The sequence below is a fragment of the Megascapheus bottae genome, chromosome 12, assembly GCF_031878675.1.
Source record: "Megascapheus bottae isolate mThoBot1 chromosome 12, mThoBot2.hap1, whole genome shotgun sequence".
NCBI lineage: Eukaryota > Metazoa > Chordata > Mammalia > Rodentia > Geomyidae > Megascapheus > Megascapheus bottae.
The window spans coordinates 56,453,630-56,478,373 of NC_143520.1; the positions used below are offsets into that span (position 1 = coordinate 56,453,630).

The window sequence follows — 24,744 nt, forward strand, 5'->3', positions numbered from 1 at the left end:
ACGCCTGTAAACCTAGCTATTCAGGAGGCTGAGATCTGAGATTATGGTTCAGAGGCAGCCCCAGGCAAGAAAGTTTAGGAGACTCTTATCTCCAAACAACCACCAAAAAGTTGGAAGTGGAATTGTGGTTCAAATAATAGAGCACTACTCTTGAACAAAAAAAGTTCAGGGACAGCATCCAAGCCCTGATTTCAAGCCCAGAACTGGCATAATAAATAAGTAAATAAATAAACAAAATAATGACATGTATTAACATAACATACAAAACATAATAACATTAGCACACATATAATACAATGGTTACTAATTTAATTTGTACAGTAATGGCACATTATCATGATATGAGGAAAGTCAGGATGGTAGGTACCAGTAGCTCATGCTTCTAATCCTAGCTACTCAGGATGCTGAGATCTGAGGATCAAAGTTCAAAGCCAGATGAGGCTGGAAAGTCATTCTCTCTTTTGGTCAGTTGTGGGGCTTCAGCTCTGGGCACAGGCACTGTTTCTGGGTTCTTTACCTCAACGCTAACGCTCTACCACTTCAGCCACAGCACCACTTCCAGTTTCCTGGTGGTTATTTGGAGATAAGAGTCTCACTGTGCCCAGCTGGCTGTGAACTGTGATCCTCAAATCTCAGGCTCCTGAGTAGCTAGGATTATAGGTCTGAGCCACTAGTCTCTTATCTCCAACTAACCACCCAAAACTTAAAAGTAAGGCTGTATTCAAGTGTTAGGTACATCACTAGCATTGAGTGAAAAAGCTAAGGGATAGTAATCAGGTAATCAGACCCTGATTTCAAACCCCAGAACTAGGACCAAAAAATAAAAGAGCAAAGGGCTTAAATATATACTTTTAAATATGTACTTTACCAAAGATATATGATCTTCCTATGAAAGGTATCCAACATTACTAAGCATTGCAAAAATGCAAAGAAAACTACTAGGTGAGGGGACTTGACAGCTATGAGGATGGCTTTTAAAAAATAAACAAAGGGGATGGCCAGGAGTTTGGCCTAGTGGTTAAAGTGCTTGCCTAGCATGCACGAAGACCCGGGTTTGATTCCTTGGTATCCCACATACATAGCAAAAAGCTGGAAGTGGTGCTGAGGCTCAAGTGGTAGAGTGCTAGCCTTGAGAAAGTCCAAGGACAGTGCTCAAGCCCTGAGCTCAAGCCCAGGACTGGCTAAATAAAGAAATAAATAAATAAGCAAGCAAGCAAACAAACAAACAAACAAACAAGAAATAAACGTGCTGGTAAGGATATAAAGAAACTAGAAGCCTTGTGCACTATAGGCAGGAATGTAAATATAGAAGCAGATATAGAAAAAGGTATAAGAATTCCTCAAAAAAAATGAAACACAGTCTATTCCAAATATATATATATATATATATATATATATATATATATATATATGTGACATTTCATACAGAAGAATCAGATACATGGTCCATTTAAGCAATTTATTTTCTGGCTCCAAGAGAAATGGCACACTATGATATATGAGCTAATAAAAACACTCAAAGAATGAAAAAGTTAAAAACTAACAACAGTCAACTTATCTCCTTTGAAGGATGCAAGAGAAACACTGAGTATTCTGTCCTGGTCAATTGGGGAAAAGAAGAATTTAATCTGTCCCTCCCCTACTGAACCAAATAAAACTGAATTATCATTCAGATAACCAATAAAAAAGTTTTTCTTCAAGTAAAAAGTAAATAAACTAACCTCTTACACTTCCACATGTTTGAAATTTTCCAGAATCAAAAAATAAAACAAATAAAAACTGAAATTGATTTACTTCTTTAAATAGCAGTCTATAAAGCAAATTAGCTTCTTTCAACAAAATCATAACCTAAAATATGAGCAGTAAGACAGTTTAAAGCTGGAAATAAAACACCTTATATTAAGTAGCATATGTGATGACATATAACTCAAATTTTGACCAATGAGGAAATATCTAATATATAACATATGATAGAAATTAATTCATTTCTCCTACTGCAAACTTACAAATCTTCTTCTACTCGAAGTTGTTGAATGTGAGATTTTATTTTCTGTCCTGAAGTTTTCAAGATGATACTTTCTAGAAGGTGGAAATCATCTTGATTAAAGAACTCACTATCCTCCAGTGGCCCAATGATCTATAAAAAAGAACAGGAGTCAGAGCTGTAAGCAATCTGTCATGGGCCAAGGTCAGGGAGTCTAAGCTGGCCTTAGGCTATGGAACTCACCAAAGGGCCTTAAAGACCTTAGAGTGATATGCGTCTAAATAAAATTAATGAAAGAGTAGCTAGGATTACAGGTGTAAGCTACCATGCCCCGCTAAAGAATGATTTCTGTTCTGAGAGTTACAATACTCTCTCAATGAAGACAAAACAGCAGGATGGGGAAAGTTATGTTAAAAACAAACATACTTTTTTGGTAACTAATGGACAGAAATATCCTTAGCACTGAGAAATGTTAATCCTCTTTAAGAGGTGAATAGTGGGGCCAGGAGTTTGGCCTAGTAGTTGAGTGCTTGCCTAGCACACATGAAGACCCTCGTTCGATTCCTTGGTACCACACACATAGAAAAAGCCAGAAGTGGTACTGTGGCTCAAATGGTAGAGCTCTAGCCTTGAGAAGGCCCAAGGACAATGCTTAGGCCCTGAGTACAAGCCCAGGACTGGCAAATAAAAAAAGGTGAATAGCTCTGTTGGAAGAGTTTATCCTACTAACTTTCAGAGGAACATGATACAAAGCCTGTTACAGACCTAACTTGTCCTTACCCTTCCATTGCTGATCACTGCCCTCTGCCCCTTCTTCAGCTTCAGAACATCCCTGCAGTACACGGCATGAGACAAAATGAAATCCATACTGGAAGACTCAAAGACCTCTTTAAAAACACTGAAATCCATGCCCTAGGAAAAGTAATCATTTTTAAGGAAAAGTCACTGTTATTCAACGAATCACAAAAATTAATAATCACCACGAATAAACCATAAATGTTTTTATGGAACATTTCATGAAACAGTTATTTTTAATTACATTAACATAGTTAACATTATCATAATCACAACTGTTCATTTTATCTCCCATCCCCCCTCATAAGCAACTATATTTCTTTTTCTTATTTCTTCATGTTACTTTTTCCATTGGTAATCTATTCTCCATGGTAACTTTATTTTGCATTTTTAAATCTTGTTTATTTAAAATGACAACTATTTCTTCTAACTGGAACTAAGTACATTCATTTTATCATAAGTTTTAAAATAATAAAATTATGAAAAATAAATAAAAGATAGGTACCAGAGGCTCACGCCTATAATCCTAGCTTCTCAGGAGGCTGAGCTCTGAGGATCACAGGCAGAAAACCCATGAGACTCTTATCGCCAATTAACTACTCAAAAACTAGAAGTGGCACTGTGGCTCAAAGTAATAAAGCACTAAGCCTTGAGCAAAGGAGCTAAGTGACAGTGCCCAGGCCCTGAGTTCAAGCCCCCTGACCAACAACAACAAAAATAGTAAAAAGAATAAATGAACAACATGGGCTTTACTTGAAAAGATGTGTGTGTATACACACACACACACACACACACACACACACACACACACGCCTCTAACTCATAGATCACACAAAATCAAATATTGCACAAAATAAATGGCCCTGGTCATAAAACATACTTCTATCATGCACATCTTAATACAGGCAATTTTGGAAATGAAACTGATAGAATTATTTTTAAACATAAAATCCTCCATGGCTCACAAATTCAGATGAGGAGCAGGAGACAACAGCCCAAGGGGAGAAAACATCAATGGCAAATTGACAGAAAAAGGCAACCTCAAAACACAGAGTCTTACCCCAACAGCAAACTCCCCGATGTCAGCTCCTGCAGCCAGGGCCTCTGCAGTCCCCTCTTTGGCCATTTTGGTGATGAAGTTCTTTGCTGAGTTGGAAGTTTGTGTTTGGAGAGCTGCCCAGATTGCTCTGAAGATCCTCATGTTCTCCTTACTTATCTCTTGGCTTGGATTATTGATCACGCTTATCCTAACATTGTTACTGGATTTCTATTTACAAAACAGTACATAAGAGTTATATGGTACATGTTTTGAACTTACTCATGTTCCTTAAGTAGCAAAAAACATGCCTCTCTGTAGTTTTCAATACTTATATAAAATTTGGATGCTATATAGAGTCAAGCCTTCAAAATTCTGCATAAACTGGTCTAACATTTTTTCTTTGGTGGGAGGGCAGGAGTGGGGAGGAAGGATAGGAATACTAGGATTTGAACTTTGCTTTGTATTTGCTAGGTAGGTACTCCATTACTTGAGCCAAGCTCCCCAAACTCCTGTTTGCACTTTTCAAAAGGATTTCGTGTTTTGTTGCTTAAAGTAAACCTCAGAGTGGAATCCTTCTACCGATGGCCTCCTGGCATAACAGAGATTGGGTTACTAAGATCGGTCTTTATAACTTTTATCAGCACTAGGCTCTAACTACAAGCTTCCCAATCTCCACCTCTTAAGAAGCTGAGATATAGACATGCATTACCATGCTTACCCAACCTTCTCTCTCTCTCTCTCTCTCTCCCTCTCTCTCTCTCTCTCTCTCTCTCTCTCTCTCTCTCTGTCTCTTTTCTTCTTTCCTTCCTTCCTTTCTTTCTTCCCCAGTCCTGGGGCTTGAACTCAGGGCCCGAGTATTTTCCTTGGGCTTTTTCCTCAAGGTTACTGCTCTACCACTTGAGCCACAGCACCACTTCCAGCTTTTCTATGTATGTGGTATCAAGGAATGGAACCTGGGTCTTCATGCGTGCTAGGCAAGCACTCTACCACTAGGCCAAACTCCCAGGCCCCTCAACTTCATTTCTTACCACCTTCTAAATACAGTATATACCATAGAACATCTGAGATCTATTTTTCTTCCAACATATTTTTAATCTTCTAATATAAATCATGCTAGCATGTGGACCTTAACTACCTCTTTCTCCCCAACCATTCTTCAGTGCCTTGCTCAAGGCCATTTTCATTTGCACAGCCTTTCTAAATGCCTAGCAACAATGAATCTATCTGGATGAGAATAGGAATCTACCTGGAAGACAATACCCAGGACCATTAAAAACTGGGATCTGAGCCAACAGAAATTATACTTATATGTCAAAGAAAGGTACCTATAAAAATATTAATAGCAGTGCTCTACAAATAATCAAGGGGCTGGGAATGTGGATCAGTGGTACTGCTTGCCTAGCATGCATGAAGCCCTGGTTTCGATTCCTCAGTACCATATAAACAGAAAAGGTCAGAAGTGGTAGAGTGCTAGCCTTGAGCAAAAGAAGCCCAGGGAGAGTATACAGGCCCTATGTTCAAGCCCGAACTGGCAAAAATAAATAAATAAACACATACATATAAACATATGCAAATAATCAAACAGATTAAGCAATACTATGTGGTACAGTTATATCATATAATGCTATATAATGAAAATGAACTTTAACACTATACCTCATAGATTATGTTTACAGTATTAAGAAAAGAAATCAAATTATAATAAATACACATTAAAAGATTCGAATTAAAACCGGGCATAGTGGCTCACTTCTGTAATCCTCGCTACTCAGGAGGCTAAAATCTGAAGATGAAGGTTCAAAGCCAGCCCGGGCACAAAAGAACCTGAGATTCTTTTTTTTTTTTTATTAAAGAATTTATTAACGTTGATTTTTACATCATAATTTTTTTTTTTTTTTTTTGCCAGTCCTGGGCTTGGGCTCAGGGCTTGAACACTGTCCTTGGACTTTCTCAAGGCTAGCACTCTACCACTTGAGCCTCAGCACCACTTCCGGCTTTTTGCTATGTATGTGGTACTGAGGAATCAAACCCGGTCTTCATGCATGTTAGGCAAGCACTCTACCACTAGGCCAAACTCCCGGCCCCTACATCATATTTTAAATGACAAGTTTAACAAACAAGTAGAACCTGAGATTCTTATCTCCAATTAACCTCTAGAAAATGGGAAGTGGGGCTTGGCTCAAGAGTAGGGCAGTAGTCTAGAGATGAAGAGCTCAGGGACAACACCCAGGCCCATGGGTAGGGTGCTAGCCTTGAGCTAAAGAGCTCTGGGAAAATGCCCAGGCCTAGTTCAAGCCCCATGACCCACAAAAAAAAAAAAAAAAAAAAAAAAAGGTTTGAATTAAATACAGTAAAACAAGGTCTGGAGTGTGGCCTAGTAGTAGAGTGCTTGCCTACCTTGCATGAAGCTCTGGGTTCAATTCCTCGGTTCCACATACACAGAAAAGGCAGTGATGTGGCTCAACCAGTAGTGTTAGCCTTGACAAATCTCAATAGTACCCAGACCCGCCCCAGGACTGTCAACACACACACACACACACACACACACACACACACACACACACTCTCTCTCTCTCTCTCTCTCTCTCTCTCTCTCTCTCTCTCTCTCTCTCTCTCTCTCTCTCTCTCTGACACGAGAAAGAGATTCAGGAGGGGTAGTGACTTAGATATAAGTCTGTCCTGGGGCTTGAACTCAGGGCATGGGTACTATCCTTGGATACTTTTGCTCAAGACTAGTGTTCTGCCACTTGAGCCATAGCACCACTTCCAGCTTTTTCTGTGTATGTGGTACCGGAGAATCAAACCCAGGGCTTCGTGCGTGCTAGGAGAGAATTCTACCACTAGGCTACACTCCTGGCCAAGGCGGCTTTTATGAATTCTCTATTCCTAGATCTCATCATGGAGAGTGTCACATGGGTAGGGTCACTTAGTGAGACTATATATGAACCTATATTTCATCTTAGTAAAAATGTTTAAAAACCTGAACCTGCCTTTTCAGTTCTCCTACTTTAGTACCATTTGCCAATGTCAATTAGCATACAGTACCTCATAGTATAATTTCTCAACTTCACCTTAAATTATCAGTACCACCTGGACAACTCTAATAAATGATTTAAAAAATACTTGATACCACTGTGACACTGAAACCTCTTGGGTATTTCCTTACTTCAGAAGCCTTACTAGGATACACAGTAGAAAGTAGACAAGACAACTGTGAAGTCTGGATGAAGCTGCAAATTAAACCAGCTCAGCGAACAGAATCATGACATTTCATCCTCTCACAATGACACTCTTCTAAGGAATCAATTTCTTCTTAACTACTTGACATCATATTTCACTTAGTTGGATACGTAAACAATTTTATAACAGCTGAAGTTATATGCTCATCCCTCAAGTACTAAAATAGTGGATCTCCTAAAGCATCTAGACAATCCCATCAGACCAAGGATGGCCCCGTGGATAACTCAAAAACCAAAAGAAACAGAATGAAGTCCAAGATACTTGCCTGGTGTTTAATAGCATCATAGAGTAATTGCCGTCCTGAAGGGCTATCAAAATCACCAACAATCCAAAAAGTTACTGGCCTAATAAAAGAATCATCTGTGGAAAAACAGAAACAACAAATGGACTGAAAGAAAAAGTCACATCCTATGCTTCAACACTGTTATTAATTCAAACTATTTCTGGAAATCATGCAAAAACAAGAAAATGAACAATTTAATAAAGGTATAAAGCAAAATTAGTGAAACTTTTCTATTAAAATAAACGTAACAATCCACATGCACTAATTAACTGTATTGTAGTAGGGGATTTGTTAGCATGTAAAATGAAATGTGTGGGTAATAAAAGTGTAGTCTTATTTTTCTTTGCAAGTCGTGGGGCTTGAATTTAGGGCCTGGGCACTGTCCTTGAGCTTCCCCTCCCCACCCCAACCCCTCCACCCCAACCCCACTCAAGGATAGTGCTCTACCACTTGAGACACAGCACCACTTAGGGCCTTTTCTGTGTATGTGGTACCAAGGAATCGAACCCAGGGCTTTATGTATGCTGGGCAAACACTCTACCACTAGGCCATACTCTTAGCCCTGGTGTAGTCTTTAATCTTACTAATTTGTAAGTTTCTGAAACATTTAGACAAATTTACACCGATAGTCTACAGTTACCCACATGTTCTAGAAACATCACAATAAAGTGTCAATAAATTCTGAGAAACAAAAGTCCCAAAAGCCCCATAAGATAACTAAGAAAAAGAAGAGAATATTCTGAAGTATTGTGTTACCATAGATTTCCTTGGAGGACATTCCTGCACAAAGGCAAAAGAGAAAGAGTAGAGAAAAGAAAAAGTCATTTCTATAATTAACAACTGCTATGAAAGTCAAAAAATTTAATGGTGCTAACATAACCCATGCCTCTTTTTGCTCTTTAGTCCCACCACACTACAGCACTGTTCCAGAATTCTTCAGGAAGAATTTCCTGAAGGACCCTGGTAGAGTACATATACATAGGAAACCAGAAATCTTCTCAGGAAAAGACCACAACAGGACAAAAATATGTCTTAAGCTGGGCACGGTGGCTCACACCTGTAATCCTAGCGACTCAGGAGACTAGATCTGAGGATCGCGGTTGAAAGCCAGCCTGGGCACTAAAGACCATAAGACTCTTATCTCCAATTACCACTAGAAAACCAGAAGTGGGGCTGTGGCTCAAAGGGTAGGGTGCTAGCCTTGAGCTGAAGAGCTCAAGGTCAGCGCCCAGGCCCAAAGTTCAAGCCCCATGACTGACCGACCACCTCCCCCCCCAAAAAAATCTGACTTAAAGGACATCTAGTATTTTTCTTATTTGAAAGGATGGTAAGTATGACCAGAGGGGACCATTTTAAAAATTCCCTTGACACGAAGTTAGCTTAACCAAGTAACATAAAAGCCAGCTTAAAACTGAATAAAGGCTTTTCTACAATAAAAGTACAAATACTAAAATAAAACCAACCCTGTGTTCATTACTATAATGACCAGTCAAACTGATTTTCAGCTCATTAGCTCATTTTTATATTATTTTTTTTCCATTTTGAACTGAAGTTTCCCCTTTTAACCATAATAGCTAACACAAAATTTATGAAGAATTTGAATTTTTTGTTTTTTTGTTTTTTTTGCCAGTCCTGGGCTTAAGCTCAGGGCCTGAGGACTGCCCCTGGATTTTTCTCAAGGCTAGAACTCTACCGCTTGAGCCTCAGCACCACTTCTGGCTTTTTCTAAGTATGTGGTACCAAGGAATCGAACCCGGGTGTTTGTGCATGCTAGGTAAGCACTCTACCACTAGGCCAAACTCCCGGCCCCCAGAATTTGAATTTTTAAATATATATATAAAGAATTAAACTTAAAATGATTGTTTCTTGAATCAAAGTATTATAGGAAATAGTTAATAAAAGAAATTATGGAATCTCCCCAAAGGACATTAAGATTTAAATAAGCTTGCAAATATTAAAAAATAAAAATGCTGAATTCAAGATACACCCCAGATGGATTACCTTTCTTTGTAAGATAGTTCATACTGTTAGCCAAAGCAGCAGTCTTGCCTTGGGAATCCAGGACAGAAAATCGAGCATAATCATCCACGAAGAAGTTATCTGGGCAAAAAAGAAACAATGAAATAGACACATAAATATGCTTCAATTCAATCTACTGTTAATATTTAATTAATGTGCTGCTTTGACGAAGACATATGAAAATGCATAAGTGTAGTATATTAAGTTCCATTTTACTTAGCAAGTTTACAGGTAATTCTAATTAATCACACTTTAAAATACAAAGTTAATGAATTCATACTCTGTGCATGTTGTCATATGTATCTGTCAGTTTTACTCTTCTTAGTCCCTTCTGTATATGTCAGTTTTACTCTTCTTATTCCCACTGGGGAATAGTCTTAATTTATCTCTCCCTCCCTAGTCCATCCACTAGAGTATGCTCTTCCCTTTCCTATGGACTACAGGAAATGCTGAAACTCAATTTTTACATTTCGTGTTTAACATGTTTTATTAATCTTAACAGAAACAAAAAGTCATTTCCATTTCTTTTAGATATCCATCTTCTTGGATCAGTGCCCAAAGGCAGTACTCCTATTTCCCCTCAGATCACTCTTGCTAAAAATTTCAGTTTCATCTAGTCATTCCCTGACTATAAACTACTCAATACATAATTTATCTTAGCTATAAAATGTTCTCCAGTCTAGTGTGCAGTAATCTCTCCAGTCAAACACTGTGACAACCCAGTACACAATACTCTCTTCAGCACTGTTCACCAAGCACACTTGCCTGGCAACCTACTTTTGTAAGATCTATCCTTTCATTCAGCAACGCTCCTATGCAATCAGACATGCTTCATGGCATCACATGAAGAAAAGGGAATGCCACAATCTTAAAAAGGAGCATCTTTTTCATTACAGTTTGGATCTTAAATGTCCCCTAAAAGCCCTAGTGTTAAAAGGCTTGGTCACAGCCTGTGGCATACAGGGAGGTGGTAGAATCTTAGGTCATCAGGGAAAGAGCCTCGAAGGGAACACTGGAATCACAGTAGCCCATGACATGATGTTCTGTCTTAGCATAGCAACCAAAACAATGAGCCAACTGGCCAGGATAAAACTGCTGAAACCATAAGCCAAAATAAATGATGATTCCTTTTACATTGTTTCCTTCCAAGAATTTTGTCGCAGAAAAACTAATCCAAGTAATACATTTTGCAAGGTCTTAGATCAGCAAAAGATAGAGAAACCTGAGGAATGATGTTATCATCTAGTCAGGAGTTGGAGTCATGGCTCAATTGGTAGGGAACCAGTCAATGAGCAAAAGTATCAGATACCAAGTTCAAGTCTGAGTCTTAGACAGTAAGAGGGAAAAGAGGAGATGGGAGGGGAAGAAGGCAATGCCTCACTGGCACCTGTATACACCAGATTCATTACCATCCACACCGCTCTCCTTCCATAGCCCAGCACTGTTTTCTGAGATCATTACTACAATACTTGGTAGAAAAGGAAATCCACTTGGCATTTCTACAGTGCTTCTTAATGCAGAGACAGTGAAAGACTACCCTTCAAGATTTATTTAAAATGTCAAAAAAAACTCAAATTCTGCTTGCCTTACTCTACCAAAACTTCTTGTAAGAGGCTAATACTGGCTTTGAAGAAAACAACTTAGCTCACTTGCTAAGCAGTTTCTTTTAGAATATCTATATTTATACTTTCTTCTCTGTGGGTATGCTTATGACTATTACATACACACATGTTTCTAAAAATATTAGCATATATTTGCATTTTAATCTGCCTAAAAGAGTTTCAATTTCAGAATTTCAGTTTCATATGCCATAACATAACAACCATAAATAGATATGTATTTTATTCAACTACAATGACATATCTTTCCTTCCCCAATGCAGAAAGAATCATGACAGATAGGGTTGACAACTCTTCCCTTATATCTACATGTTTGTTAAAGTGGCCTTCAGTTTCACAACAGAAGACATAAAAAACAAGCTACACATGGATTCAATGTAGCTCCTAAGAGCCACTCTTACAGAAGCCAACTGAAACAGAAAGTAGAAGCCAGATAACAGGAAGAGAAATGGGTAGGTACTACTAACAGATACATGTGTGTTTTGTTTTGGTTTTGTTTTGTTTTGTGAGAGGTCTTGGTATATAACCAGAACTGGACTCAGATTTTCAATTCTCTTGCCTCAGTCTCCCAAGTGATGGGATAACAGATGCATACCACCACTCTCAGCAGCATATGGGTTCTTTCTGTGGTAATAATAATGTTCTTGCTGCACAATTTTGAAAATAAACTAAAAACCACCAAATGGTATATTTTAAAAAGTTGAGATTTTGTCTGGGATATAGTGCTATGGTAGAGTAGTTGCATGAGATCCTGGGCCCTAGAACTATAACAAAAAGGTTGAGTTTGGGGTTTTTCTTTTTCTTTTTTTGCCAGTCGTGGGGCTTGAACTCAGGGCCTAAACACTGTCCTTGGACTTTTCTCAAGACCAGAGCCACAGCATCACTTTCACTTTTTTTTTCCCCTATGTATGTGGTACTGAGGAACCCAGGTCTTCGTGCATGCTAGGTAAATACTCTACCACTAGACCAAACTCCTGGCCCTACTTCTGGCTTTTTCTATGTATGTGGTACCTAGGAATTGAACCCTGGTCTTCATGCATGCTAGGCAAGCATTCTACCAGTAGGCCAAACTCCCAGCCTGAAAGGTCTTTATTTTTAAATAAAGGTTGAGTTTATGGTGTATATGTTATATCTCAGTGAAATGGCTATTTAAAAAAGCAAAAACAAACCACAGTGAGCTCTCAGCTGGTAGCGCAGGCTGGCCACAACATGCAATCTTCCTGCTTCTATCTCCTAAGTGCAGCAGGGGTTATAGTTATCACAACCATACCATGCATATTTAAGGCAGGCTTAGGATTCCAGGGTAAAATACTCAATGATATTATGAGTAGTCTAGATTCCAGTATTCTGATTCTAGAATGAGAGCAGGAAAAAGAGAACTGTTTAACTGCTTTTTGTACACAGGACACCAACAATATAGATTCTATTTTAGTGCCTGTTTAGTGTGGCACTTAGGTGTCACTGAATATTCATTGACATTAATAAGGTTTTCATACAAAAAAAATGTATCTTCTTAACAAGGAAATTCTTGTGAATTTAGAAGCTCATATTGTGAAATAAAAGCATAGTAACATTAAACATAAATTCTTCATTTTATCTTGATTTATATTCCCAACATTACAATTGAATAAATGCAAAGAATATGAAACACAAATCAAAATGTCAAAATTTGTTTCTGAAATGCTCCTTACTACTTGCTGTTAAATCCAGGTATTCTCGCTCAGCTGTCAAAATCCTAGAATTGATTCGTGGGACAACATTCGGCTGATTCATGATATATTCTACCACATCTTGATCGTGAGATAGTTCACCCTATAGGAAAAAAGAAGCAGAGAAAGGAGCCTGTGTTTAGTGAATACTATCAGTAACAATTTACTGGGAACGAAACATTTTACAGGGCCAGGAGTTTGGCCAAGCGAGAAAGTACTTGTCTAGCATGCACGAAGACCCAAGTTCAAGTCCTCAGTACCACATACATAGAAAAGCCAGGAAATGGTGCTGTGGCTCAACTGGTGGACACTAGCCTTCCTTGTGGAAAAAGGACAGTGCTCAGGCCCGAGTTCTAGCCCCAGCACTAGCAAAAATAAATAAATAGATAAATAATAAAAAGCATTTTTTTTATTATTTAGAGAATACTTTATTACTTTCTGTAATCAAATGCAGGTAGATAAGACCTTACATATTTAATACAGTGTGTTTACCCCTGTACAAATGAAAAAAAAGGTTAACGTTTCTAGACCAATATGGCTATTAATTTCTGTACAATGCCAACTCAACATGGTAAACTGGGATACTTTTTTCCAAAGTTGACAGCACAGCTAAAGTTTCCAAAAATTCAAATTATATATATGTATATATATATTTATATTTATATAAAAAGATCAATAATAGCAGTATGTTATGCATCGATAGCAGCAACAGCCTTTCCAGGTTCTGTAGTCATCTGAACAAAATTAGACATCCAGCACACTCCATTAATAAAAAGAAAAAGATAGGGGCCGGGAGTTTGGCCTAGTGGTTAAAGTGCTTGCCTAGAATGCATGAAGACCCGGGTTCGATTCCTCGGCACCACATACATAGAAAAAAGCCGAAAGTGGTGCTGAGGCTCAAGTGGTAGAGCTCTAGCCTTGAGAAAGTCCAAGAACAGTGCTCAGGCCCTGAGCTCAAGCCCAGGACTGGTAAAAAAAAAAAAAAGAAAAAGAAAAAGAAAAAGATAAAAAAACAAAACCCCAGAAAAATGCGAAGTTCTGTTACTGTTGTGGTACCCGGCACCATTTTTTTTATAAAAAGCATTTTATAATAGCTTCTCATGTGCTGGTAACAGATAAACACATGCATAGAAATACATGTAGGGGGGACTGCGAGTTTGGCCTAGTGGTAAGAGTGCTTGCCTAACATGCATGAAGACCTAGGTTTGATTCCTCAGCACCCCACATACATAGAAAAAGCCAGAAGTGGTGCTATGGCTCAAGTGGTAGAGCTCTAGCCTTGAGAAAGCCCAAGGACAGTGCTCAGGCCCTGAGCTCAAGCCACAGGACTGGCAAAAAAATAAATAAATAAATAAATAAATAAATAAATAAATAAATAAATAGAAATTTAAAAAAAAAGAAATACATGTAGGAGTACTGTGTATAATCACAGAATTCAGGAAGCACAGGCAGGAAGATCATCAGTTCAAGGTCAGACTGTGAAACATGAAAGAGCCTGTCTGAAAAACACAAGGGCTAGAAATGTGGCTCAGTGGTTGATCACTGGCCTAGCATGTGCAAGGCCTTAGGTCTGATCCCAACATTGCAACTATTTCCTTCTTCCCTTCTTTCCTCCCTTCCTTCCTCTCTTCCTCCCTCCCTCTTCCTCCTCTTATAGCAACTAAGGATAGAAGTTAATATGCCATTGCCAAGCAGGATGTTCAGTAATGTTCATTTTTAAATGAGGATGCTGGGTGGAGATAGGAGGAAAAATTGGGAGAGAGCTAGCAAAGAGATACTATTTGTCTGACTTACATAGCAAGCCCTCTGTATATTACCATTATAAAAACAATTTAAAATTGATTAAGGGGCCAGAAGTATAGGCTAGAAGTACAGTGTTTGCCTACCATGCACAAAGCCCTGGGTTCAACATATTCAGAAAAAGCTGGAAGTGGCTCTGTGATACAAGTGGCAGAGTACTAGCCTTGAGGAGAAAAAAAAAAAAAAAATGTCCAAGGACAATGCCTAGGCCCTAAGTTCAAGCCCCACTGGCAACAAATAAATAAATAAATAACTTTAAGCCAGGTGTGGTGGCTCACACCTGTAATCCTAGCTACTCAGGAGGCTGAGATCTGAGGATCAAGGTTCAAAGCCAGGCCAGGCACAAAAGAACCTAAGACTCTTTATCTCCAATTAACCTCTAGAAAATGGGAAGTGGGGCTTGGCTCAAGGGTAGGGTGAAGAGCTCAGGGACACCATCAGCCAAGTTCAAGCCCCATGACCCACCAAAACAAAAAAAAAATTTTTTAATAAAATGTAACTTTACAGCTGGGAGCGGTGGCTCACACCTGTAATCCTAGCTACACAGGAGGCAGAGATCTCAAGATTGCAGTTCAAAACCAGCCTGGGCACTGAAGTCTGTGAGACTCTTATCCCCAATTAACCACCAGAAAATCGGAAGTAGTACAGTAGCCTTAAGCTGAAGAACTTAGAGACAGCTCCCAGGCCCAGAGCTTAAGTCCCACAACCAAATAATAATAATAATAATAGTAAGTTTAAAAAAGAAAAAAATAAGGATGCGAAAGTAAAGGAAAGTTAAATCAGTTATTCAGTGTCACAGAATCAATAGGAAGGAACCAAGACAAGAAAATGCTTTCTCCACAGAGTACTATGGTGCCCTAAGAAAAATAAGCTCTGCAGTCAGTGAAGAAATAACACAAGTACTAGGGATAGGGCTCAGTGACAGAACACTTGCCCAGCATGAATAAGGCCCTGCATTTAATTCCTAGTAAAACACACCACACACACACACACACACACACACATTAACATAAGCAAAAATGCACTATTAGATCTACCTATAGTACATCTTCTTAAAGGAGAAAGGAGAAAGCATCACTCCAAACTGTTTTGAACTGCAAGCATGAGTAACCCCACATCTCCTTAGTCACAATTACACTGGGAGAAAGAAAAATCATTGGTCATTTAGCCTTCTCTTTTGTGTATCTCACATTATACAAACACTTCTATATCTCTGAGATAAGTGGTAATACTGTGGGAATCTACAATTTCTACAATTGAGACTAGCACTTAAAAAATGAAAAATAGGGTCATAAGTTACAGGATACATGGACTACAAAGTAAGACCCTGTAACACATACACTCACTCTCTCTCTCTCTCTCTCTCTCTCTCTCTCTCTCTCTCTCTCTATGTGTGTGTGTGTGTGTGTGTGTGTGTGTGTGTGTGTGTGTGTGTGTATAAAACGTTACACATTGTTTAAAGGAGAAATACATTATTATATGTAGTGGGTTAACATATTATGGTAATAATATAGATCTGGAAGGAGGAAAATAGGGCCTCATATATAGCTAGGCTGGCCTCAAACTCATGATACTCCTACTTCTAAATGATGGGACTGAAGACATGCTTTACCACATAAAGCATATTTTAGTCCTTTTAATGATAACTATATAAATCAAACATATGCATTGAAATATTAAAAAGTTCTGCCAAGCACAGTGGCTCATGCCTGTAATCCTAGCTACTCAGGAAGCTGAGAACTGAAGATCACAGTTCAAAGCCAGCCTGAACACTATAAAGCCCATAACACTCTTATCTCTAATTAATCACCAGAATACTAGAAGTGACCCTGTGGCTCAAGGGGTAGGGCAGTAGATTTGAGCTGAAGAGCTCAGGGACAATGCCCAAGCCCAGAGTTCAAGTCGACAACTGACAAAAAAAATAAAATAAAAATAAATAAAAAGTTTCAACAAAACACTAGAAGGGGTAAATGATCATATATATACATGCATAACAAAATGAACCACATAATTACACACGTATGTAATTTTTTGTTTCCTGGTGCTGAGTATTGGACCCAAACCTCTAACAAGCACTGAGTTATAATCCTTAGCCCTCTTTTGAGTATTTTTATCTAATACTGTTAAAAAAATTATCCCAAAAGAAATATACTATGGTTGGGAATGTAGCTTAATGATAGAGTGCTTGCTTGGCATGCACAAAGTCCTGGATTTGATTCCTCAGTACTACATACACAGAAAAAGCCAGAAGTGGTGCTGTAGCCAGAAGTGGTGCTGTGGCTCAAGTGGTACAGTGCTAGCCTTGAGCAAAAGAAGCTCAGGGACAGTGCCCAAGCCCTGAGTTCAAGCCCCAGGTCTGGTCAAAAAAAAAAAAGAAATATATCATCACTTGACTTACTAAACTGTAACCCCTCTGTATAACACCTTTATAATAACAATAAAATAAATTGGAAAAAAGTGAATTACAAGCTATGGAACAGACAAAATATTTAAGAAACATGTATCTAATAAAGGTTAGACCCCCAACTAAATATAAACTAGTATAACTCAACTCAAATGAAAAACACAATGTGAAGACAGAAAATCCAAATTACACAGTGGTCTAGGAATGGCAAGGAAAAAGGTGTAGGATAAAGTCTGCTACCTCCTTGCCCAGCACTAAGTAACAGAATCCTGGAAGATAGGGTACCTAATCTCATTGTTATTGCAAATGGGCCAAAATGGAGATGTGAAGGCCTAACACTATCCAAAAAGAAATGTACTCATTGAGTAGCACATCACCTTCATAATAACAATAAAAAAAAAGTTTTAAATTGAAGATGTGAGGAGGGAAGCATTCCAGGCAGAGTAGTCCCCAAGGCGACTCTCTCAAACCAAAGTTTCCCTGTTGGAGATGGCTAAAGTAGGGGAGTTTCCATGTACACAGCTGTATAATCAGGGCTGTTGTCTAGTACCCAATAGGGAGACCTATGTATGCAAACCGCCCCTTCCCCATGCCCTGAAGGACTCGTGATATATCAGATACTGCCGTCCTGTGTATAAGTATGAATTGGGGTCCTGGAGGGATATGTTCCATGACTTATATGTTCAGGTGCAGGAAAGAGAACAGAATAGCTGGGAGCTTGGACTAGTGGTAGAGTGCTTGCCTAGCATGCAGGAAGACCCATATTCGATTCCTTGGTACCACATACATAGAAAAAGGCGGAAGTGGTGCTATGGCTCAAGTGATAGAGCTCTAGCCTTGAGAAAGCCCAAGGACAGTCCTCATGCCCTGAGTTAAAGCCCCAGAACTGGAGAGGGGGGGGGGAGGAAGGGAAGGAGGGAGGTAGGGAGGGAGAGAGAGAGCGCGCGCATATAATTCACTGGATTCTACTCTTTCTCTAGGCAATATTCTCATTCCTGCCCTTTCTCCCTATATCAGATCTACAAATGATGTTCATACTGGGATTGGAGTTATTTAGTGCTTGCAGCAGCAATAAAGAGCAAATGCCTCCCAGCCCATATACTTTTGATATCTATGAGTGGCATCTGTCTCTAGTTTCTGGGAGGAAACCTTTAAAACCAGTGGCTTAAAAAAAAAAAAATATACACACACACACACATATCTTGCGGACGAAAGCATAGCCTAGTGGTAGAGTGCTTGCCTAACATGCATGAAGCCCTGGGTTCCATTCCTCAGTACCACATACTCAAAATAAAACCAGAAGTGGTGCTGTGGCTCAAGTGGCAGAGTGCTAGCCTTGTGCAATAAGTATCCAAGGGGCCAGCAGTTTAGCCTAGTGGTAGAGTGCTTGCCTAGCATGCACAAAGACCCGGGTTCAATTCCTCGGTACCACATACATAGAAAAAAGCCAGAAATGGTGCTCAAGTGGTAAAGTTCTTGCCTTCAGAAAGCCCAAGGACAGGGCCCAGGCCCTGAGTTTGAACCCCAGGACTGGCAAAATGAAAAAGGAAAAGGAAAAAAGTACCTTTGTTAGTCATAATGGTTCCCTTAAATCCCATCTGACAGTCCTTGCAACAAGGTGATACATGGGAAGCAGTAATTGATGTTAACAAGATGACAGGTTTGGTAACATCGGCAAGACCAACCATAAGAGTAGACTAGAATTTAGAGCACTAAGCACTACATCATATTAATCTGGAATTCATCAGATCTCTGCCATCCTATTTACATGAAATGCTTAGAAGAGGAAAATCCACAGAAAAAGAAAGTAAGGTGGCTACTAGTGGCTGGGAGAAGGACAGAATGAGGAAGACTACTATTGCATATGCAGCTCCTTTGATGATTACTGTGTTTGAAAATTGCAGCTGAGCTGGGTACTGGTGGCTCACAGCTGTAATCTTAGCTACTCAGGAGGCTGAGATCTGAGGATTGTGGTTCAAAGCCAGCGTAGGCAAAAAAGTGAGTGAGACTCTTATCTTCAATTAACTGCCAGAAAACCTGAAATGGTGCTGTGGTTCAAATGGTAGAGCATTAGCCTTGAGCTGAAGAGCTCAGCGACAGTGCCTAAGCCAAGAATTCAAGCCCCATAATTGACAAAAAAAGAAGAAAATTGCTCATGGTTGCAAAAAGTCTGTGTAAACATTCATAACCACTGGCATATACATTTGTATTTAAAAAGCCAGTTTTGGAGTCAGTGTTTAACTATAGTGGTAGAGCATTTGCCTCCTATGCATGAGATTCTGGGTTCCATCCCTAAAATTGTGAATCATTATTATTATTTTAATATAATAATCATAAAAAGATGAGTTGAAAAGTATGGGAATTATATCTCAATAACTACACATATATACACATATACATGTATATACACATACATTTATGTAATAATAAGCTATTTCCAAAGGCAGAATTCCTTAATAATGGAACAAAATATCTTAAATGGAACAAAATATCTTATAAATTCTCACAATTTTTAAAATTAAAAACTTAAGTTATTTCACACCCCCCTTTCTTTTCTTGTTTTTTTCCCTCTCCTTATGGCTTATCTCATGTTATTGTATCTGACTTTGGTACCTGGTATACTATATATACATTTATTTGCTTATTTGAAATAGGGAAGGGAAGGGGGAAATCAAGATGATTGGGAGGAGCTAGGGAGAGGAAAACTGGGAGAAAAACATGGGAAGGGGTATCAATGTTCAAGAAGTAATGTACCCACTACCTGATGAATGTAACTGAAATCCCCTATGCATCACCCTGACAATGAAATATAACTGAAAAAAAAAAAAGTATTTAAAAAAAAAACAACCCTAAAACCAAAATATTTCCACTATAAGAGAGTTTCCTAGGAACCTGTAAAAAAATTGGTTGTGGCACCTGAAAAAATATGCTTAAAAGAATTTTATTACCCACTTCAGAAGCTACAAAAATAAACTACTCTTTCAGCGTCTACCTGGGAATGCCACTCACCAAGTATACTGCTCTTTGGAAGAAGGTAGTAGTCTCCAAAACTTTGTGCATTGTAATCGTTTCCAGCTCATCAGGATGTAGTTGTTCCTTTTCAAAGGGCATTCCATTGAAGAGAACAGTAGGTAGTGGACCAACACCAGTCTGCTCATAGTAGCCTTTTGCTTCCTAGAACACAGAAAAACACAAAAACAGAACGTTTTTACTCCTTATGATAGAAATGGAACAAAGTGTATTTCTGTTTACAATGCCTTTTCTAAAAACAAGAACAATAAAAATGGTAAAGAAGAAATATCTAAAGGCACTTCATTTTTAGTAAAAGCGATAGCATAGTTAGTGGAAATCCAAAATTGAATTAGGGAGTTTAAATTATAATTGTGCAGAACAGGTTACCAAAATATACATATACAATCAACACTCTACAACAGAACATCATTTTGAACTGATGAGAGGCTCTCTAGGAAACGCATTTATTTTTGCTCTTTTTAGCTGAGCACATACAAGTTGTGTCAGCTCCCAAGGCAAGAATTATAACACAAAAACAATTAGTTTTATTAAATAAACTATGAATATCAAAAGAAAAGGTTGTTCTGACTACAAGAATGAATTGAATGACTGAAAAACTCAAAAAGGTTAAATTGGGGGGCAGGCCCAGTGGCTCACACCTGTAATCTTAGCTACTCAGGAGGGTGAGATCTAAGGATCTGAGGTTCAAAGCCAGCCCAGGCACTGAAGTCTGTGAGACTCTTATCTCCAATGACACACCAGAAAACCGGAAGTGCCACTGTAGCTTTGAGCTGAAGAACTCAGGGACAAGATCCAGGCCCACAGTTCAAGTCCCATAACCAACAACAATAACCAAAAAAAAAAAAAAAAGGTTAAATTGGGTATAGGACAGATATCTACAGAAGACATGAGAGGGTACTGAGGGTGTTGCTCAGGAATAGAGCAGGTACTTAATATGTTTTAAATGAATTAAAAGAAAATTTTCTTCATTTTTATCCTAATATGTATTTTCAATAAACTGATCAACTTGTTCCATTCTGCAGTAATGATTTATTACTGTTTTAAAGGTCTCACAAGAAAAAACATTAAATACACAAAAACTCACCTCCAGCCAGGTGGCTTACATCTATAATCCCAGTTATTCAGGAAGCTGAGATCTGTGGACTGTGGTTCAGAACCAGTCCAGACAGAAAACCTAGGAGATACCTACCAAAAGTGGAGCTGTGGCTCAAGTGCTAAAGCACTAGCCTTGAGCAACATAGCTCAGAGATAGCACCTAAATTCAAGCCCCAGGATCAGCTCAAAAAACATAAACCAAACCAAACCAAACTTCAATTTCCCAGAGCATATCCTTATTTTTATACTTAGCTTTATTATTACATTATTATTTATTGCTTTATTACATTTATTAATACATTCCCATCCATACTCTACATAACTAAATAAAACAATATAATATCCATTAAATCACATGTTATCATGGGGCTTTATACTTGAAGTACTTCATACCAGTGCTACCACGGTTTTATGAAAGAGAAACTTTTCCAATTTAAAAGTTAATATACAAGCTAAAACTGAATGTGTGTGTGTGTATGTGTGTGTGTGTATTTGCCAAGTGTTGGCATGTCTATAATTCTAGCTATTCAGGAGGCTGGGGGATATTCTCAGATTCCAGATTTAAAACCAGCTCAGGTAGGAAAGTTCATGAGACTTTTATCTCCAATTAACACAATAAAAAGCTAGTAAGAATATAGACAAAGTGGTAGAATATCAGCCTTGAGTGAAAAAGCTAAGGAACAATGTTCAGGCTCTGAGTTCAAATCCCAGTACTAGCATGCATGCATAGTCACCTACACACACACACACACACACACACACACACACACACACACACCCCTACACAAAGTCTATCTTCAAAAACCTGACCTTTCTATCATTTTCTTAAACATTAATGAAGAGCTAGAGTGGCACTGTGGTTCAAAGTGGTAGAAAGCTAGCCTTGAGCTGAAGAGCAGAGACAGCATCCAGGCTCAGAGTTCAAGGCCCACAACCACAAAAATAAACAAACAACAACAACAAAAACCATGAAATTGCCAGGCCCTGGTAGCTCACACCTGTAATCCTAACTGAGGATTACAGGATCAGAAGACTGAGATCTAAGGATCATGGTTCAAAGACAGCCAGGGCACAAAAGACCATGAGGCTCTCTCTTATCTCCAATTAACCACCAGAAAACCAGAAGTGGCTCAGTGGTAGAACACTAGCCTTGAAGAGCTCAGGGACAGCACCTAGGTCCAGAGTTCAAGCCCCATAACCACAAAACATAAACTAATTAATTAATTTTAAAAGATCTGGAAGTGGCACTGTGGCCACACCTGTAATCCTAGCTATTCTGGAGGCTGAGATCTGAGGATGGCAATATGAAGCCAGCATGGGCATTTAAAACCATCTGTCCAATTAAAACCAGTAAAAAAAAAGAAAGAAAGAAAACAGAAAACAGAAGTAAAGCAGTGGCTCAAGTGGTAGAGTTCTAGTCTTAATCACAAAATCTCAGGGATATCATCAAAGTCCTGAGTTCAAGGCCCAATACCCAACACACACACACACACACACACACACACACATATGAAACTATTGTAACTACCACCATTAGAACCCCACCACTCTGCAAGGGTAAAAGCCTAAAGACAGTACAATGCTTCAATCAACTGAGAAGAACCAAAGAATTGTTTACCTTCCGATTCTGATCATAAGCAGAATCAATCCCCAAAATGCTGTTAACTTCTACATATGGATATTTCTTCTCCAGGACACTGACCACATGGTCAACCTTTACTTTTTCTCCAGTTCTCACTTTGTTATAGATCTAAAGGAAGAAATATTTTTAAATCAAATTTCAAAATTAAAAAAGATTTCTGAGCTTAGAGGAAAAATTTAACTGTCGTTCTTAAAAGCAAATTGAGCAAAACAGCAACTCTCCCATTACAACATACTTCATTAAGATATTTTAGGTTACAAATATTTCTTAAAATAATCTAAGCAGTAGTATTAAATCTCAAATGAAAACAATGAACAAAAAAAATCTGAATCTGAACATAGTGATACACATGGACTATATAACATGACAGTGTGCCAAAAACCAAACTAAAAAACAATAAAAATCAAAAACAAAATAACTCATGTCTATGATGTTTAGGGCAAGAAGTGCTGAAAAGTATGCATAGCATAATCTCTCTTCTTACAAAACAGACCAAAAACAAGAAAGAACTGTACACTTCAAGATCTCTGGAATGCAGAATAACCCTTTAGTGATTCCACCTTTATGAAAGATCAGGGAAGAGAAAGATGTGGGAGATATTGTAAATGAGTAGCAAAAAAATTACTGGATTTAAAAATAATAAACATGTTACTTTTGTAATAAAAATTCAACAAAAGTGAAAATTTTCATTATCGTTCCATATACATATCTAAAAGAAAGAACTTCAAAGAGAATATTTTAAACTCCTCCTCTTATTAGTACTTTATTATTATTATTATTACTATTGCTGGTCTTGGGGCTTGAACTCAGGGCCTGGACTCTGTTGCTGAGCCTTTCTGTGCTGAAGGCTAGTGCTCTACCACTTGAGCCACAGCACCACTTCTGCCTTTTTCTGTATAGGTGATACTGAGGAATTGAACATAGGGCTTCATGCATGCTAGGTAAGCACTCTACCACTAAGACACATTCCCAGCCCTAAACTACTTATTATATTGGGTAACTTCCTTTTCTACTTCATTCTCCATACCCCTACTAACGTCCCCATCATTTCTCATGGCTATAATACAACAGCTCACCTCTGCTCTGCCTCACGTTTATCACCATATGAGTTTTAAATCTGTGTTTGCCTGCTGTACTCTGCACCACTACTACTTAGCCTCTAAGGCCTTGAAGACTAGCTTCCTCCACCACAATCTCCTGCTTACCAACATTACTAACTTGGTATCATCACCTATGATTTGTAGCTGGCACTCATGTTTCCTGCTGAACTCAGGGACAACTTTCACCATAACTTTCAAAACTCTGTTCAAGGAAGAGTGAAGGCTTCAGACCACACAGACAGACATGTTTGCCACATTCTATGCTACCATCTATTTAGATGTGCTCCCACATGGGTGTGAGGTTTTTGAGGATAAGGGGGCTATCTTCTTTGTATAACCTACAGCCAGTACCAGACTTATACATGGCAGATCTTAATAAATATTTGTGGGGCCGGGAGTTTGGCCTAGTGGGAAAAGGGCTTGCACAAAGACCCATGTTCATTCCTCAGTACCACAGACAGAAAAAGCTGGAAGTGGTGCTGTGGCTCAAGTGGTAGAGCTCTAATCTTGAGAAATACTAAGGACAGTGTTCAGGCCCTGAGTCCAAGCCCCACAACTGGAAAAAAATTTTTTAATTGTTTAAATACATCATTTGAAATATGATGTAAAAGTCAATGCTAATAAATTCTTTAATAAAAAAATAAATATTTGCCAGGCCTGGAGTTTAGCCCAGTTGTACAGTGCTTGCCTACCAGGCACAAAGATCGGGTTCAACTCCTCAGTACCACATATATAGAAAAGGCTGGAAGTGGTACTGTGGCACAATCGGTAGAGCACTTGCCTCGAGAAAACTCAAGGACAGTGTCCAGGCCCTGAATTCAAACCCCAAGACTGGCTAAAAAATAAAATAAATATTTTCCAAATAAATAAATGAACAAAAAGTGTGGCAAATAAATTTCTAAAGCATAAACAAATAATAAATCAGACTAACACCCTGTTAATGGGTAAAAGTGGTAAAAATTGCTTTAAGTTGCATTTATAA

At 38.5% G+C, this 24,744-nt stretch overlaps 1 protein-coding gene across 2 annotated transcripts in view; it reads right to left on the reverse strand.

The window, feature by feature from the left end:
• Window positions 1-24,744, reverse strand: part of Uggt1 (UDP-glucose glycoprotein glucosyltransferase 1) — a 112,288-nt gene that overhangs the window by 38,512 nt on the left and 49,032 nt on the right. Inside the window, exons 17-25 of one of the 2 annotated variants that reach the window (XM_090343006.1) lie at window positions 22,639-22,770; window positions 19,902-20,066; window positions 12,671-12,791; window positions 9,343-9,441; window positions 8,098-8,121; window positions 7,324-7,418; window positions 3,840-4,046; window positions 2,765-2,896; window positions 2,007-2,137 (exon numbers count right to left, since the gene is read on the reverse strand). In XM_090343006.1, coding sequence (XP_090199132.1) covers window positions 2,007-2,137; window positions 2,765-2,896; window positions 3,840-4,046; window positions 7,324-7,418; window positions 8,098-8,121; window positions 9,343-9,441; window positions 12,671-12,791; window positions 19,902-20,066; window positions 22,639-22,770 — 1,106 coding nt within the window. The remainder of the gene's footprint in view (window positions 1-2,006; window positions 2,138-2,764; window positions 2,897-3,839; window positions 4,047-7,323; window positions 7,419-8,097; window positions 8,122-9,342; window positions 9,442-12,670; window positions 12,792-19,901; window positions 20,067-22,638; window positions 22,771-24,744) is intronic. The other variant, XM_090343007.1, reaches the window with a different exon arrangement.